Source organism: Carcharhinus amblyrhynchos, chromosome 29 (genome assembly GCF_965287045.1).
Source record: "Carcharhinus amblyrhynchos chromosome 29, sCarAmb.v2.hapA, whole genome shotgun sequence".
Lineage (NCBI taxonomy): Eukaryota > Metazoa > Chordata > Chondrichthyes > Carcharhiniformes > Carcharhinidae > Carcharhinus > Carcharhinus amblyrhynchos.
In genome coordinates, this window is record NC_137352.1 from 33,462,622 (window position 1) to 33,482,785 (window position 20,164).

At 42.1% G+C, this 20,164-nt stretch overlaps 1 protein-coding gene across 5 annotated transcripts in view; it reads right to left on the bottom strand.

The window, feature by feature from the left end:
* arhgap32b (Rho GTPase activating protein 32b) overlaps window positions 1–20,164 on the bottom strand; it is a 529,550-nt gene that overhangs the window by 261,804 nt on the left and 247,582 nt on the right. For all 5 annotated transcript variants that reach the window (XM_080214854.1, XM_080214856.1, XM_080214855.1 and 2 more), the window contains one exon: window positions 567–658. In XM_080214854.1, coding sequence (XP_080070980.1) covers window positions 567–658 — 92 coding nt within the window. The remainder of the gene's footprint in view (window positions 1–566; window positions 659–20,164) is intronic.

Sequence of the window (20,164 nt, forward strand, 5' to 3'; positions counted from 1 at the left end):
CCAATCCTAAAGGGGTGTGATTACCTCTTGAAACAAAGTGTGCAGATAACTCCCTCCCCAGTGTGGGTCAGCCCTGACTTGACTGTGCTGCCCTTGAGTATGTTACTACTGTAACTACCCAATTTTCATCACTTTCAATCCTAGAGACCACAATACTAGGAGCTTCCCATCTATTAGTGTCTTTGAGAATATCCAGCCTTTTGTTACAGGAATTAGTGACTTATATATCTGTGTCCCTTGGATCCTTCTGTCCTCAGTTGGAATTAAATCAAATCAGTCAAAAATATTGAAGAGGATGTTTAGTCTTGTGACTTTAAAAATCAGTCTTGAAGAAAGTGAATACACATTCCATTGTCACAGTCATCCACACGAAAGCAAATATTACACTTTGTATCAAACAGAAAACAACAAAGAGACCAGGTTGAGAACATGGTTGATTGATTACAGTTTAATCAGTGTGGTGAAAAATTAGCAGCATCATCTGCTCAACAGACAGCTTGAAATCTTAAATCAGAAGCCAAACAGGCCAGTCTGGTCTGTGCAAACAGAAATACACTCAGTCTTACTTTTTGACATGTTTGACTTTCATGCTGGCGGTGCTCCCACATGGGCGGAGTGGTAGTTCTCCGGGTAAATCAGGAAGGTCAGCACTCCTCGCCTATGGACAGAAGGGGAAAGTGGTCAGTACTTGGGCCGTGCACACAAGTTTCAGTTTGTTATTTTAGACATTGAACTTTACAGCACAGAAACAAGCCAATCAGTATAACTGATCCAAATTGGTGTCCATACGCTCCACATGAGCCTCCTCTCATCTTCACTCATCTAGCCTTGTCAACAACACTTTCTACTTTACCCTCAATTATTTAGATGACTATTCCTTGTGATAGCTAGTTCTGCATCCTTACTAATCTCTCAAAGGAAGTTTCCCTTGAATTCCCTAATGGATTTATCAATAATAATCTTCAACATAAATGACCTAGCTTTGGACTCCCCACAATCCTTTATAATTTTAAAGACTTCTTACAGGCCATCACCTCTCAGCCTTTTCTTTTCGAGGGAAGAGTCTAGCCTTTTCAGTTTTCCCAATATATTCTGTTTTGGTAACATTCATGCATCGTTTCAAGTGCCACAGTATCCATTTTACATTATGGAAATCAGAAATGTTCACAGCACATCATAACAAAGGCTATGGATACTGGGAATCTGAAATAAAAACATTAAATATTGAAAATACACAGTAGGTCTGGCAGCATCTGGGTGGAGAACTGGGTTAACTTTTCAGCTCGACTTTTCATCAGGACCTCAAGTGTCGCCTAACCAAACTTTCTGCTTTTCAATTTTATCCCCCAGAAAATAATCTCAATGCTTTATTTGTATTATGCTGTTAACCTGCACCGCTACAATTAGTGATTTGTGTACTTCTGTCCTCTACCACATTTAGAGACTCATCCCACAATGACACCTTCATTCTAGTCTTCTACAAACACCGTTATGACTCTCACCAATTTTCACAGATGTACCATAGAAAGCATCCTTTCTGGGTGGATCACAGCTTGGTATGGCTCATGCTCTGCCCAAGACTGCAAGAACCTACAAAAGGTTGTGAACACAGCCGAGTCCATCATGCAAACCAGCCTCCCATCCACTGACACTGTCTACACTTCCCACTGCCTCGATAAAGTAGCCTGCATAATCAAAAACCCCACACATTCTCTCTTCCACCTTTTTCCATTGCAAATAAAGATACAAAAGTTTGAGGTACGTACGCTTCTTCTCTGCTGCCATCAGACTTTTCAATGGACCCATCATATGTTAAGCTAATCTTTGTCTACACCCTAGCTACAACAGTAACAGCATATTCTACATCCTCTCTTTTCCTTCTCCCCTACGTACTCCATGAATGGTATGCTTTGTCTGCATAGTATGCAAGGAACAATACTTTTCACTGTACCCCAATACATGTGACAATAATAAATCAAATGGCACAGCAGGTGGTTAGAACAGCTGCCTCTCAGTGCCAAGGACCTGGGTTCAATTCCCGACTTGGGTCATTGTCTGTGTGAAGTTTGCATGTTCTCCCCTGTCTGTGTGGTTTCATTTGGATGCTCCAGTTTCTTCCAACAGTCCAAAGATGTGCAGGTTAGATGGTTTGACCATGCAAACTTGCCCCTTAGTGTCAGAGGTACAGGCTAGGGTAAATGCTTGGGGTTATGGAGATAGGGCCTGGGTGGGATTGTGGTCGGTGCAGACTTGATGCGCCAAATGGCCTCCTTCTGCACTGTACAATTTTATAGTTCTATGATCTATGATATCAAATCAAACCAGTTGCCTGGTTATGAGGCACAATGTGACAATGTCGAGCATTAAAAGGATCGGCGTTCAGTAATATCAGACACCCACTGTGCTACTCAATACCTAATACACAATTTTATGCACACCCTAAACTTATTATAAATACTCTAAAATATTGTACATCATATCTAAAGACACATCATTTCAGAAAATATAACCCTATCGCTAACAGGTTCAGATTCTTAGCTACTTCCTCTTTCGTGCACCTTTAGTCTGGAAATCAGGATTTGTCGCACCATTCCCTACCTTTCTTAGGACCTCATCTCGCAATCCTTAATCATTCCTTCTCTCTAAAATCTATAGGCCACCCTTTAAAATCTCATCCAGATGCCACTTAACCATTTGCTTCATCCTCTCTGCCACTAGACCCTGCAGCTCCCAATATTCAAGTTAGAAAACTATAAAACATTAAACCTGAATAAATTTCACACACAAATCAAACGTGAACATTAGTGACAGGCTTTAATGTATATGGTAGAAGTGTCGCTCACCCACATGAAAGCCAGTGAAAGCCTCAGCTTTTTTGGGGAAGGCCAACCACATAACTGGGCAGTGGCAGCCTTTCCCTGGATCAAAGACTCTGAAGGCAAAAGTTCCAACTGCCCAGAGCTGCCAGCCAAATCAGAGACTGGCAGCTCTTCATTATGCTCAGAGCCACTGAGGAGGAGCTGGCTACTGCCAGCAATGCACTGGCTTAAGGACCAGCAGAGGGACCCAGATTATAGATGAGTGCTGGTGAGAGGGGAACTGCAAGGAAAGGGTAGCTCAGAGAGAGGAGCAAGGCAGATCAGCAGCAAGAGGAGGGAGATGGCTATCAGGAGGCACTCCTCACTGTCCAATACCAGGCCCCTCAATCAGGTACAGAGAACAACTAATCCCCGACTCCCAGAAGCCCACAAGCCACTCAGACTGAAGTTGGTTTCCAGGCTTCTTGCATGGCAAGTTACCCAGCTGCCACTTTATGAATATCAGGGGCAGTAGGATGAGGTCATCAACAAGCCATCATGGCTTAAGTGGGATAAAGGCAGAGGAATTGGGGTTCTCCCTGCCCTATTAAATGCTCTTCTGCCACAAAGCTCATCACAGGACAGTAAATTCCACTCTGGCTGTGGTGGTTATTTTAACACTATCAGATCCGAGCGTGGTGTTAGCTTGGCTCAGTGTAAATGGTTTTAGTTGACATATTAATGGGGATATCAACACTTCAGATAGAGCGGAGAATCTTGTAGCAAAACACAATAACTTGTCAATTTAACTAATTAATCAACGTGCGCTAAACTGTTTCCAGTCAGTCAGTACACACTCTGAACTGATTTGTCAGTCAATACACACTAAACCGACTCCAGTCAGTTTTCTTAGGCCATCTCTCTGAGGCAAAGACAACTTGCTTCCACACTGAAAAGGCATTCTTAGGCGATTGAGTAGTCCAATGCGCAACCTACAGTCTGTATCACAGGTGAGGAGGCCGAAAGAGCACTAATATTTGTCATTATACACTCTAAATTGAATCAGCATCTATCTGTTTTATTTGAATCAAAGATTATTTGACCTGAATAGAAAATATTTGAAGAGTCACTTAATATATTCTTCTAGTTAAAACAGCCATGAGGGGGCAGTATGTGACTATTAAACCAAGGAAAGTTGCATTCTCTCACTCAATATATTACCTCTAGCTCCCTCACAGAACTGAACATGCTAACCTAGGTAACTATCTAAAACTGAAAAAAACATTTTAACTTACATAGATCTAAACAGGTGACAATGGAAAAGTGGATCTGATCATATCGTGACATATGGGAATAATAATAAGCGTTTCCGGATTAATGTCTAGTGCTCACTTCTGCCAGGGAAAATACGTAGATTTAAAGTTGCCGTCTTCCATTCTGAGCCTATGAGCTGCTGACCCACAGTGGGGGTAGGCATGAGACAAGTGTAGGGAATTTTTCTGAACTCCAGCTGAAGCATAAATATCTTTGAAGTAAACTTTCAACCAAATTATTCTGTTCGTAAAGACTAATCTAGCTCAAATGTCTTACGCCAGGAATAGTTTACAATGAAGTTGGAATAATTCCATCCCCATTACTTGCTCTCTCCTCCAAATGAATGAGTCACAGACCTAAGGACAATCTGCACAGAACCAAACCACCCTGACGACAGCACGGTGGCACAGTGGTCAGCAATGCTGCTCACAGCACCAGGGATTTGGGTTCAATTCCAGCCTCAGATCACCATGTAGAGTTTGCACCCTGCATTTGCGTGGTTTTCTTCCAGATGTTCTGGTTTTTTCCCATACTCAAAGATGTGCAGGTTAGGTTGACTGCCCATGCTAAATTGACCCTTGGTGGCAGGGCAACTAGCTAGGGTAAATATGAGAGGTTACGGGAATAAGGCCTGGATGGGATTGTTGTCGGTGTACGCTCAATGGGCCGAATAGCCTCCTTCTGCACTGTAGGGATTCTACGAAGGACAACTTTGGAAGAGAAAATTAATGCAAGTGAATTTTTCTGATAAAAGTGGACGCTGACTCTGAAATATTGAATGTTCATAAGTTGATACGCAACAACACTGCGCTTAATAAAGAATTAAAAGTTAGATGAGTATGGCAAAATCCAAGACATTTTATCTGGCATCCAATACTTTCATTATCCATTTCCAGAATGCCCACGGAGCAAGAGTGTTGAGCTTTTATTAAAAAATACACTGCCTCTGCAAATATTAAGCCTTAGGATATTTAAGTCTAAGCTCTGTACTAGAACAAAACTATCACAGAATATCAGCTCTTTACTAGAGTTAAACTATGAGGGATAGAGGCCAAGTTGAGCACATTTTCATTTCAAATATATCCTCATTTACACTGTTACTGTTGTGTTGACTGTGTCCGTACACACTCCCAAAATTGTAGAAATTCAGCTCTTGCTGAACACACTGGGTGTATACTTACACCAAGTAAGAATGCATTCCTAGGCCAGTATTGAAAATCACTTGTCTCAATTTAAAACTTCTCCATGAATTCCAGTAATAAACTTCACTGCAAACAGACAGAAGCTGTGGCTGTCTGCTGTTTATCTCAAACCTTAGCTGGAAGGGAATAGGCACAGTTCCTGAACACTCCAGATCATAAATCACTGCAATGCGTGATTTTAGGAGAATTTTTTCATCACAAGTGAAAGCCAGAACTCCTGACCTAATTTTACTGGTTTCCAGCTCTTCACTACAGTGTTATTCAATATTAACTACCGGCCACATCTGGCAAATTGAGAATCCAGATGTGGTGATTCCTGATTAAACAAATAAAGAAAAGACATAGCTGGTCATATCTGACAGGCAAATTTGTGAACGTTATCCTTTTGATAGCTTTGTTGGTAAAATGGAGCGATGAATGCAGATATACAAGTATTTTTTAGTGATTGCCATGTATGCTTTATTTTCTTGGTTACTGCTTATTGGTTATCTTTTTTAAAATTCATTCAAATGAATCAAACCGACAAGACCAACATTAGATGCCCATTCCTAATTGTCTTTGCGAAGGTGGTAGTGAGTCACCTTTTTGAATATAGAGGACACTGGCTTGCTTTGCTATTTCAGAGGGTAGTTAAGAGCCAAGCACATAACTGGAGTCATAGATAACCCAGAGTGGGGAGGGATGTCAGGCTTCCTTCCTTGAAAGGAAATTAGTACTCTTGACAGAATTGTTTTTTGCTACATCATGACAATCAAATTAGTGATATCAGATTTTTATTCCAGATTTGTTTAATTGTTTTAATTTAAATTCCCTAGCAGTCATGGTGGGATTTGAGGTCATCTTCCTGGGTTAGCAACCCAGGTCTCTGGATTACCATTAATATAACCGCTATGGTACTGTTCCTCTATCTAGTAAAATGATGAAAACAATAGATTTCCACGCCTTAGAAACACCAACAATATTGTTAGGAAAGGGAAGTTGTTAACATGGTCAGCTCAACCAACTGTAATAACACCTCCAGGTCAGCTAGTGAAAAGAAATCCAACTAATATCGAGCAGCTCCAACAAGGAACGTCATGGCAACAGTCCAAATTTCCTGGATGGAGAATAAGGGCAGGTCTGCTGCCATTGAGCTCACTGTAAGGATGTAGAAGAGACAATGGGATTGACTGCAGGAGGAGGGATTCGTTCATGAGAAGCAATGACATAAATTGAAAATGTTCACGCCAAGAAAATACTGTCAAAAGAGGATATCATTGTTGGCTAGATACTGTTTCACCTTGCACAGACAGTAGAGTTACAGAATGTGGCCCTGAAGGGGGTAAATTAAAAATCAACCTGTGGAAACAATAGAAGTGGTACAGTGGTTATCACTGCTGCCTCACAACGCTAGGGACCCTAGGTCAATTCCAGGCTTCTCTATGATGTGTTTCTTTGTTCTCCCCATATCAGCGTGTGTTTCTTCTGGGTGCTCCAGGTTTCCTTCCACAGCCCAAAGATTTACAAGTTAGGTGAAATGGCCATATTTCATTGCCGCTCAGTGTTCCAAGACATGTAGGTTCGGAGAATTAGCAGCATAAAAACATGTGGTTACAGGATTAGGGCAGGGGTGAGCCTTGATGAGATACTCTGTCGTAGAGTGATGCAGACTCCTTCTGCACCATAGGGATTCTATTCATACTTCAGTGAGTATGGGAGTAAACAGTATTCATTCAAATAAAAATTACATAGATCAACTAAACTGTTATAAAATAATTGACAGAGATTTATTATGAGTGATAATAGCATTATTAGCGCGAATGCAACAGCCAAGACAGAAGACAAACTAGGTGGATCTTGGTTTTTTTTCAAATGGCAATTCTGATAGTCCTCTGATGTGAATGAATAGAATAGATTTGTCACAAGAATCTACTGCTTTTGTGAATGGTTCTTTGGGAGAGCTGATTGATGTGCCAGTGAAAACCTCAGACAGAACAGCTTAACAGTGGGCTAAAGCTGGATGAAAATTTCACAATGAATGATGAATTTGGTTTGTGGAAACGAAGGAGGAGCCCCTTTACTTTTTGTATAAAGTCATTTGGTGAGAATAAGATGGGTAATGTGAAGCATCAAGTATTGAATAGCTCCATTTGAATTTGACAGAAAATTTCCAATCGGTTCACAGAAGAGTGAATAAAACTTCTCAACAGCAAACCGTTCTCAACAGCAAAATAATCCCAAAACAGATTCATCACCTTCAAAATTTACAACTTTGACCACTTACAGGATTTCTGACATTGAGGCACTTGTCAAATGTATGCAGGTGATGGGCATTAATTAGGGATTCATCGTGCCCCACCATCTTGTTGTTCAAGAAATACGATTCTCACTTGAGAACTTTGAGAATGAATGTATAGGGCAGCATGGTGGCACACTGTTAGCACTGCTGCCTCACAGCACCAGGGACCTGGATTCGATTCCCAGCTTGGGTCACTGTGTGGAGTTTGCACATTTTCCCCCATCTGTATGGATTTCTTCCGGGTGCTCCAGTTTCCTCCCACAGTCTGAAGGGCGTGCTGGTTAGGTGCACTGGCCATGCTAAATTCTCCCTCGGTGCACCCAAATAGGCATGGAGTGTAACAACTTTGGGATTTTCACAGTAATTTCATTGCAGTGTTTTTGTAAGCCTGTGACACTAATAAATAAACTTTAAATCAAGAGGTCATGGATTTAAACTTCAGATGAAGTTTCCTACGTACAACACAAGGACAGACAAACTATTGTTGGATGAGGAGATGCATGTTTGTACTATGTTCTCTGTAAATAAATGCTTATAAAAGTGTGTGAAGACTGCAGTTCCATCCTTCATTAATTGGTTTTTTGCAGTGTATTTGAAAATGGAGCTTAAAGCTGAAGGTTAGAAACAAAGAGAAAGAAAATCAGGCAATAAACTAAAATCCTAGTGGGAACCGTGGAAAATGGTATAAAGCAAGTGTAAATTGTTGGGGTTTAATTATCTTCCAATGTTTATGGAACCAAATGGCCACTGCAGGAATGCAGCAAATAATCTGGGATTATGTTCCCACCAAAGACAAAACAAGATGTGGCCTTCACATTATTTATTTGTTTTATTTTAAATTAGTGTCACAAGTAGGCTTACATTAACAACGCAATGAAGTCACTGTGAAAATGCCCTTGTCACTTCCTGAAAGAAATAAAGACACAAGTAAAAGTATTTTGTGAAATGGATGCCCGAGAGTTGGATAATGATAATGTTTGGACCTTCTATTAGAGTTCTTGGGTGAAATTTACAAGAAATGTAACCTGATAAACAACTCTGGAGCAAACTCAGACTTTGATAGATTACAGAAAACAAATGGTAATTTCATGGAAGAACATATCATGGACTATTAAAAGATTGCATAAAGAAGCTCAGAATCCAATCTTTTGCTGGATGAGTCCTCGCATCTAAATGGATTGTTTCATGGCCAGTTACTGATTCTAACTGGTGTTCAGAGAAGGAGACTGTGTTGGATCAGATATCTGTTGCCTTCACAAAATTCCTGAGGAATCAGTCATTTCCTTCAGCATTTGTGGAACAAATGAGAAATTCTACAGTGACATAAGAAATAGAAAACCCAATCATTGCCATGTTTATAAATAGTCCAGATGCTGAACGCAAGAAACAATATAATAGAAGAATTAAAATTGGGCAGAATGATGATGAAAACTTTTAAAGTTTTTAAACTTTTAAAGTACACTTAGGTCAGACTTCTATTCATTGACTACAGCTTAGCCTTCAACATCATTATTGCAACAAAACTCACCTCCAAGCACTGTGGCCTAGGATTCAGCTTGTCCCTCTGCGACTGGATCTTAGGCTTCCTAACCCACAGACCGCAATCAGTTCGGATAGACAACATCTCCTCCAAGAACATCCTCAGCACAAGTGCCTCACAAGGGCTGTGTCCTCAGCCCCCTACTATACTCCTTATATGCCTATGACTGCGTGGCCAAATTCCCCTCCAACTCGATTTTCAAGTTTGCTGATGACACCACTGTAGTGGGTGGATCTTAAATAATGATGAGATGGAGTACAGGAAAGAAATAGAGAATTTGGTGAATTGATGCAACAGCAATGATTTCTCCCTCAATGTCAGTAAAACAAAAAAAAGACAGTCATCAACTTCAGGAAGCGAAGTGGAGGGCATGCCCCTGTCTATAGCAACGGGGATGAAGTGGAAATGGCTGAGAGCTTCAAGTTACTAGTGTCCAGATGACCAATGTGTCTTGACCCCTCCATGCTGACGCAATAGGTAAGAAAAACCACAAACGTCTCTGCTTTCTCAGGAAGATAACGAAATTTGACACATATGCTATGACTCTCATCTACAGAAGCACCACAGAAAGCATCCTTTCTGGATGTATCAAAGCATGGTATAGCTCCAGTCTAACCAAGACTGCAAGAAATTAAAAACAGTTGTGAGCGTAGCCCAGTCCAACACGCAAACAAGCCTCCCATCCATTTTCTTCATCTACACTTTCCGTTACCTTGGAAAAGCGACCAGCATAACCAATAACCAGACACATCCTGGACATGCTCTCTTTCAGCTTCTTCTATTAGGAAAAAAATATAAAAGTCTGAGAACACGTACCAACTGACACAAGAACAGCTTCTTCCCTGCTGCCATCAGGCTTTTGAATAGACCTACCATATATTAAGCTAATCTTTCTCTACGCCCCATTTGTAACTGCAACACTATATTCTGCATCTTCTTTCCTTCTCCCCTATGTACTTTATGCACGTTATGTTTTGTCTGAATAGCGTGCAAAGAACAATACTTTTCACTGTATCCCAAGTGACAATAATAAATCAAATCAAAGAAAAGACATCCAGCTATTACCTAATGACTAAATTGGAACAGCATTAATAGATGAATGTATCCCAGGAATGCCCAAGGAACAATTAATAGGCACTTTATGAGTGTACTGTTATGTGATACATTTCTCAAAACGAACAGGAAAGGTGCTTGAAATGATGTATGATGAAGCAATTTCTGTAGAAAAGGATGAAGATCATGACGAATCTGAGTGAATTACTGTCACAAGGAGTTTTGCTTCAGCGTTGAAGGGGCTAGTCATAGGCTCCATTATCTGTGCAGTACTAGGTAGCATTTGTAGTCATTCCTACATTACAATGGTCATTACAGCCAATGAAGGATCTTTGAGGCGTAAAGTGCATCGAGGTGCCTGGTTATCATGAATGTTAGAATGTAACCGGTGACAACTTTGTATTGGATGTAATGCAACCACTGGGAACAAGATGCAAGGATCAGCTGACCCAGTTAGCCATGGAACCAAGTGTACAGAGTGTGTAATAGTCAGCTGACCAGCTGACTCACTATAAATAAGAACTTGTTTAGAATTGTGGGGAGCTTGGAGTGGCCCAAGTTTGGAATAATGAAGTTTGTTTATTAAACCCTTTCTTTGATTTATAAATTGGAATAAGTTTTGTTGTGTTTCATTATCTGCATTTTGAAGAGTTCCTTCTAAGGAGACAATGAAAAGCCCTATATAACTGTAATTCTTTCAACAGTTATGTGGAACGGGTTGATTAAAGTGTTACTTTGATTTATTAAGCAGTGAGGATTAATGCAGGATTAAGAAATAAACTCTAGGTTTGATTTATCGATGACACTTTCATAGAGCAACATGCTAGAAGAAAACATTGGTTTCCTACAACACTTGAATAATCAAAACTTGAATAATCATTTCGCCATTCAGACCGAATAACTTTCCATTCCATTTCTCGACATTCTGATCAGCCTGTCTCAGTTATTTCAAATCTCCTTCATAATGACAGATGACCTGAACTACTGATTTTCCATCACCACTCTAATCAGTTTCCAACAGCCTCATTAGAGAAGCCTACTCCATCAGTGACACTTCCAAGATTAACACCCACCTTACTCACATTGACTACAGCATAAATGTTTACAGCGTCTACTTCAAATAAGTCAAGACATTGGTTCCATCTCATACAGGTCGCAATACATACTCAAATCAGCCGATATAGAATCACCATCTAAAAAGCTTCACTCCATTCTTCATGCACATACAGACTAGAAACCAGGTTTTAACAAACCAGGAATTTACACAACACACACATTGCAGACCTCCTACATTGGGAAAATAGGTTGCAGTATCCATCCTAGACACTGTGGCCAAAAGGGCCACCTAAAATTATGGTTTGCAAGAGCGTGCTGGGATAATTGGACAAGCACTGAATCAGACAGATTGCAGCCTCAAAAGAATCATAGAATCATAAAACCCTAGCGTGCAGAAAGAGGCCCTTCGGACCATCGAGTCAGCACGACCACAATCCCATCCAGGCCCTACCCCAAATCCCTACATATTTTACCCACTAACATCTCTAACCTACACATCTCAGGACACTAACGGGCAATTTTAGCATGGCCAATCAACCTAATTTGCACACCTTTGAACTGTGGGAGGAAACCGGAGCACCCGGAGGAAACCCACGCAGATGCGAGGAGAATATGCAAACTCCATGCAGACAGTGACCCGAGCCAGGAATTGAACCCAGGTCCCTGGAGCTGTGAAGCCACAGTGCTAACCACTGTGCTACCATGCCACCCAGAAATTGGAGGGATAAACAGGCTGCAGCTCAGACGACATAACATGCAGGAAATAGGCCATCCCAAAGACAACGGACATTCTCTGGTCAAACTGGATTGTTTACCAGACATACCCCTTATTTGGTAGGAAGGTATGTGACCGACGTACCTCCAGCACCTACAGGCATGGCCATTGGGTACACACCTAGAGATCAGTGTGGCAGCACCCGATTGGACTTCATCGATCAGGTTGATCAAGCCCTGATCGATTGATTGGCAATGGTCAAAAAGGGCACAAAACCAAGGAGGGATAAAAGGTGCTGCACAACAGAAGAATCTCTTTCCCTCTCTCTCCCACTGAATGGACCACGATAATGGTGAGCACCACTAGCAATGACCAGCACAAGGAGAGCCACTACACCAAAGGAAGGAAGGAAGATCAGAGCCAAAGTATCAGACCAGACCAAAAGACCAGACTATGCTGAGGATTACAGGGGTCATCACAAGGATAAAGGCCAATATTTGCCTGGGTACCTGCTAGTCACGCAAAAAAGTCAAGTCTAGTATTGAACTTGAATTTTAGTATTCTGTAAAAAAACAATATTGATTGGGTGAGTGATTTATAATTTTGTGTGTGAATAAATGTTATTGTACTAACAAGAAGTTTACTTGTTTAAGAGCTTAAACTGGTAGTGCAGCAGGTGCAGCGACAACACAATAGCATCAAACCTACTTCAAATATAGTGAATGAGATAAGTCAGCTCATATCAAACATATTCAACCACAACTCCACTAGCCCAACTTTAAAATTGTCTCATAATTCACAAACTGGCATACAAATTGCATCAGAGAGGCCACTGAGATCTACCAACACGACACCATCCCCCAAGACTTCTCATCTGCCACATCTGGATATCTTTACTCCACCCACTCTACACGACCAATCAGCAGCAAGAATGTTAACACTACCTATTACAAATATAATAGACTAACCAATCAGCAGTAACATCTTGCCCACATTCCATCCCTGATTACATATAACTACCTCCCGCAGATGGTCCAGTCGTTCTCGCAGATTATGGGCTGTCTGAAATGTTGGGGCCTATCAGGTCTTCCAAGGAAAAGAAAGATAATAACTGGTCTTTTCACAGCAAAGCTTTTACATAGTATAAATATAAATTTATCATAGAATCATGGAATGAGCATTACTGCCTCACAGCGCCAGGGACCCAGGTTTGATTCCTGGCTTAGGTGAGTTGTGCACATTCTTCCTGTGTCTGCACAGGTTTTTAACCTGGTGCTCCGGTTTTCTCCCACAGTCTAAACGTGTGCGGGTTAGGTGGATAGGCCATGCTAATAAAATTGCCCCTTAGTGTCAGGGGGACTAGCTATTGTAAATGCATAGGGTTATGGAGATAGGGCCTGGGTAGGATTGTGGTCAGTGCAGACTCAAAGGGCCGAATAGCTCCTTCTGTACTGTAGGATTCTATGATTCTATGAAACTGAAATTTGTCTTCCTCAGAAGTAGTACTACTTGCTTTAGGTTGACTACAACACATTGAGGTCATTAAAGAAAATTGTAATTCTGGTCAGTCAGTACAAATTGTAGTCTTCTAAAAGGTACTTATCTATACAGTAGATCTTACAAAGAAAACATAAATGAAACTTGACATGGGGTTATGTTTCTTTTGCAAAATCAGTTAATGCACAATTTACCAAGTTATTGCCGTGGTTGCGTGGGTTTCCTCCGGGTGCTCCGGTTTCCTCCCACATCCCAAAGATGTGCTTTTAGGCTGATTGATTGGGTAACAAATTGTCCCTATATTGGACCTCCCTGATCCTCGCACATTAGGCGTAGACTAAAATCATGAATAGGTCACTGAGACAGTGGGACGGCGGCGCGGGCTCGTTGGGTCGAAGGGTCTGTTTCCCATGCTGTGTTGTTCTTTGTTCTTTGTTCTATGACTTTGTATCCATTAACTTCATGTTTCTCATCAGAGTTTTAAACTATCAATGGGATCAGATAGTAAGAATCTGAGAGACAAACAAATCGCCTTAAAATTACATAGACCGTATGCTCTTCCTACCAGGCAAAGATGAAAAAAGTAAATGAGGCATGTGCATCTCAAATGTGCAAGCGTTTTGTGAGGAAGATTCTGAGGAACAGAAAAACAAGGGCTGAATAGAACATAGAACATTACAGCGCAGAACAGGCCCTTCAGCCCACGATGTTGCGCCGACCAATTAAAAAACAATGACCCTCTAACCTAAACCAATCCCTTTCCATCCACATACCTATCCACGGATCTCTTAAACGCCCCCAAACTAGGCGCATTTACAACTGCAGCAGGCAGGGCATTCCAATCCCTCACCACCCTCTGGGTAAAGAACCTACCTCTGACATCCGTCCTATAACTACCACCCCTTAATTTAAAGCTATGCCCCCTCGTGCTAGCTTTCTCCATCCGAGGAAAAAGGCTATCACTGTCCACCCTATCTAAACCTCTAATCAACTTATATGTTTCAATAAGGTCCCCTCTGAGCCGCCTTCTTTCTAACGAAAACAACCTCAAATCCCTCAGTCTCTCCTCATAGGACCTCCCCTCCATACCAGGCAACATCCTGGTAAACCTCCTCTGCACCCTCTCCAAAGCCTCCACATCCTTCCTATAATGTGGGGACCAGAACTGCACACAATACTCCAAGTGCGGCCGCACCAGAGTTTTGTACAGTTGCAACATGACACTGCGGCTCCTAAATTCAATCCCCCTACCAATAAACGCCAAGACACTGTATGCCTTCCTAACAACCTTATCTACTTGATTCCCAACTTTCAGGGATCTATGTACACATACACCTAGATCCCTCTGTTCATCAACACTATTCAGAGTCCTACCGTTAGCCCTATACTCTACACATCTGTTATTCCTGCCAAAGTGAATTACCTCACACTTTTCCGCATTAAACTCCATCCGCCACCTCTCGGCCCAGCTCTGCAACTTGTCCAAGTCTCTCTGTAAACTATGACACCCCTCCTCACTATCTACCACTCCTCCGACTTTGGTGTCATCAGCAAATTTACTAATCCACCCAACTATACCCTCATCCAGATCATTTATAAAAATTACAAACAGCAGTGGCCCCAAAACAGATCCCTGAGGCACACCACTTGTAACCGAACTCCATGACGAATACTTACCATCAACCACCACCCTCTGTCTCCTATCTGCTAGCCAATTCCTGATCCAATTAACTAAATCACCCTCAATCCCATACATCTGCATTTTCTGCAGAAGCCTTCCATGGTGAACCTTATCAAACGCCTTACTAAAGTCCATATATACCACATCAACTGCCTTACCCCCATCCACCTCTTTGGTCACTTTCTCAAAAAAACTCAATAAGGTTAGTAAGGCACGACCTACCCTCCACAAAACCATGCTGACTATCTCCAATCAATTCATTACTCTCTAAATAACTATAAATCCTATCCCTAACAATTTTTTCTAAAACCTTGCCCACAACAGAAGTAAGACTCACTGGTCTACAATTCCCGGGAAAGTCTCTGTTCCCCTTCTTAAACAATGGGACAACATTCACTATCCTCCAATCTTCTGGCACTATACCTGTGACCAACGACGACCTGAAGATCAGAGCCAGAGGCTCTGCAATCGCCTCTCTTGCCTCCCAGAGAATCCTAGGGTAAATCCTGTCCGGCCCAGGGGATTTATCTATTTTAAAACCCTCAAGAATATCTAGCACATCCTCCTTATCAACTGCAATACTATCCAGTTTACAACCCTGTAACCCAGTGTTTTCCACAGCTACATTTATGTCTCCCTGCGTGAATACCAAAGAGAAATATTGGTTCAATGCCTCTCCAATCTCTTCCGGTTCTACACATAACTTCCCACTGCTGTCTCTAACTGGCCCTAATCTTGCCCTAACCAATCTTCTGTTCTTAACATATCTATAGAATGCCTTAGGATTCTCCTTAATCCTATCAGCCAAAGTCTTCTCATGTCCTCTTTTAGCCCTTCTTAACTCACTCTTTAACTCCCTCCTAGCCAATCTAAACCTTTCCAGTGCACTACCTGAGCCCTCAAGTCTCATCCTGACATAAGCCTCCTTTTCCCTTTTAACCAGCGAATCAACTTTTTTAGTGCACCACGGTTCCCTAGCTCGACCATTTCCTCCTTGCCTGACAAGGACATACATATCAAGGACCCGCAGTAGCTGCTCCTTGAAAAAACTCCACATTTTGGATGTTCCCAGACCCTGTAGTCTACTAGTCCAACCTATGCTTCCTAATTCTCTCCTAATAGCCTCATAATTACCCTTCCCCCAGCGAAAACCACTGACCCGAAGTTCATGCCTATCCCTTTCCATCACTAAGGTGAACGTAACCGAATTGTGGTCACTATCACCAAAATGCACACCAACTTCCAAATCTAACACCTGGTCTGGCTCACTTCCCAGCACCAAATCCAATATAGCCTCACCTCTAGTTGGCCTATCTACATACTGAGTCAAAAAACCTTCCTGCACGCTTTGTGCAAAAACTGACCCCTCTAATGAGCTACAGCTATAGCTATTCCAATCAATATTAGTAAAGTTAAAGTCCCCCATAACAATTACCCTATTACTTTCACTCCTATCCAGGATCGTCTCCGCAATCCTTTCCTGAACCTCTCTAGAACTTTTAGGAGGTCTATAAAAGACTCCCAACAGGGTGATCTCTCCTCTCCTATTTCTAATCTCAGCCCATACTACCTCAACAGACAAGTCCTCATCAAACTTCCTCTCTGACACTGTGATACAATCCTTGACTAATAATGCTACCCCTCCCCCCTTCTACCTCCTTCTATATAGTGCCTTTAACAGAATGGAACATCACAAGGCTCTTCACAGAAGCATCATCAGATTAAATCTGACACCAGGCCACATCCAGATTTACTTAGAAAGATGACCAAAAGACTAATCAAAGTTTTAAGGACAATCATAAAGGCAGAGAGAGATAGGCAGAGGGAATTCAGAATGTAAGACTGAGGCAGCGAATGGTAATGTCAAGGAATTGACAATGCATGAATAGCGGAGATCTTGTACAGTTGTAAGCTCAAAGGAGGTTGCAAAAATAGGAAGAGACAAGGCTATGGGGAGATTTGAACACAAGAATAAGAATTTTAAGATTGAGATTGGACCAGGAATCAGTGCAAGTCAGTGAGCAAAGGAATTTTAGGTTAGTGTGGTTCATTGAGAGTTGGGATACAGGCAGCAGTGAATTCAAGTTTACAAAGCTTGGTAGGTGGAAGACTGGCCACAAGAGCACTGAAACAGTCAAGTCTTGAGGAACAAGAACTAGAAGGCACACTTTCAAAATAACAGGCAAAAGGAGAAAAGGTGATGAGGAAAATGTTTTTCACTCAGAGGATGTGGGAATCTAAAACAAACTTGATGTGGAGGCAGGTTTGATCAAGGTATTCAAAAGGGAATTGGATTGCTATCTTAAAAAGAATGTTCTCGCAGCAAACCAGTTCACAGTCAATGGACCAAATGGCCTTCTGCACTGTAAAGATTCAGAAGGATATGGATAAAGCTTTCAGCAGTAGATGAGCTGAAGTAGGGGCACAGATGGGCACTGTTACAGAGCTATAAGTCAGCAATATGGGACCAGACAAGGCTGCAAGCAGTCCGCTTCAGCCTTAGATACTGACTAGGGAGAAAGTGGAGTCAGTGGCTAGGGAATAGAATTTGTGGCAGGAACCAAATACCTAACTTGAAAAAAAATTCTGTTTGTCCAATATTCATGTCAGGCAGGCAGCACATCAAATCAAAGGCAACAGAGAGGTTGAGAAAGATATAGCTGGATATCATTAATATTTATGTGGAATCTAACACTGTTTTTGGATGATATCACTAAAGGCTAGCATGTTGATGATAGGATAGGTCCTTTGGGACCAAATAAACTCATGTGATTCTGACATTTCGAGTGCTACACAACGTATGATTGAAAGGCGTGAGCTGAACCTGGACAATGTGCACTCAGTCACCATTGATGATGCATCTGCCACAACCAAATGAAATTCCAGCTTCGCTCCAGCACAGAAAAACGCCCGAGTGAGGGTGGGAGCACACAGGTCTCTGGGGTCCTTTGACTCACAATTCACCAAAAGAGCTCTCAGATGGCAGCTGTTAATTTGTTGAAAAGCGAGTCAGAAACTGTTATACATGTCATCAATTTTCTCCCATCCAATCATCAGTTTCTGATTAAAAAGACCGAACGCTATTTATTTGGAAATGGTGCGTTGATTCAGGGCAAGTATTGGAAAGGTTCATCTCAGTGCTGCTGTGACTTTCCCAACCTGAACAATTTCTTGTAAATTAAAGATAAAGCTTGGGCAAATGATTTGCTCGTTCTCACCGATATCAAATCACCGGAAGAAATGCAACATGAAACCACAGTGAAAAGGAGACACTATTTGATGGAATTTCAAGCAAAGCCCAACTGTTCTTTTGGCAAGATTTAATTCACTTTCCAAATTGCAACAACACGCAGCTGTCAATGATTTTGCAAGATTGTTGCACTGCTTGGTTTCAAAATTTCATGGAAAATTTAGGAAGTGATTTGCTGATTTTAATGGTTTTAGTCTGCAGTTGGTGGAAGGCCCATTCCAGTCTAGTATTAGGAATCTGCAGATGTCGTTGGGACAGCTGTAACAGATGTGGATTGGAGATAAATGTGATGTTGCAAAGACTATAGGGAAACAACAGGAGAGTGGGCCTAATTGGTAGCTCTTTCAAAATTACGAGCACAATTACAATGAGTTAATTGGCTTCTCGTGTTTTTCTATGATTATAAAGTGTATACATAACAGAGGATGATTTTATCTACAGTGCTAAAAATGTGGCTTGTCCCAGCTGAAGGAGAATATCTGTGATTGATAATTACCATCACCTGTGAACCATGTTCAATTCAAATTGGCTTGTGCGTCAATACTCTGCGTGATCATTCTGATGTTGACCAAGAAAGACTCTCAGCTGTTCAACAGACACCTACATACAGCACTGATCAGTCTGGTAGAAGTACAGAATCATAGAATCCCTGAAGTGCAGAAGGAGGCCATTCAGCCCATTGAGTCTACACCAACTCTCTGACAAAGCATGTTTGCTAGGCCCACCAGCTATCCTATCCCCGTAACCCCACACGTTTACCCAGCTAATCCCCCTAACCTACAAATCTTTGGAGTGTGGAAGGAAACCAAAGCAGCCAAAGCAACCAAAGCAAACTCACCCGAGGATCCACCTCACTGTTCTCTGGAGCTGTGATTTCGACGAGTGGCTGCCTTTTGGTGAGTGTGCCACATTGTAATTACTGCATTTTGACTTACTTCTAGTTCGGGAGGGTTTTTGTTTATTTTGGCGCTCCGTAGCGGGAGATAGGCGCGGGGGCTGCTGGGAAGGGAGCGCGGGAGTATAAATCAGTCACTCACCCGAGGATCCACCTCACTGTTCTCTGGAGCTGTGATTTCGACGAGTGGCTGCCTTTTGGTGAGTGTGCTGCATTGTAATTACTGCATTTTGACTTGCTTCTAGTTCGGGAGGGTTTTTGTTTATTTTGGCGCTCCGTAGCGGGAGATAGGCACGGGGGCTGCTGGGAAGGGAGCACGGGAGTATAAAAAGGCGGCCAAGGTAGATAGCGGGCAGCGGAGTGAGGCGGGAAGCAGAGTGAGAGGTAAAAGGGCTTAAGCTCACTGGGCTTGGGCGAGCGCAGGCTCGGTAACAGGAATTAATAGGACACTTTAAAAGGGGGCAAACATAATGGCAGGGTCTAGGATTACACGGGTTCACTGTGTTCGTTGTCATATGTGGACATTTCTGGAGACAGCACATCTCTCGAAAGCCCACATATGCGGGAAATGTCTAGAGGTGCAGCGATTAAGGGCCCGGGTGAGGCAGCTGGAACTGAGGCTGGAGGATATGTTTTTAGTTAGGGAAAATGAGGAAATAATGGATAGGGACAGTAACACTGAGCAGATACCAGGACCTAGGAGGAGAGATGGATGGGTTACAGTTAGGAAGAGCGAAAAGAAAAGGAGTCATGGCACTAGGACCGCCCTGGAGGAATTACCCCGGAATATCAAGGGTGGGGTGACAGCTGGGGTAGAGAAGGCAAGGGAGGGAGATCAGAATACCTCAGAGGAAGGGAAGAGTGCAGGGTGTGAGATAGTGGTGG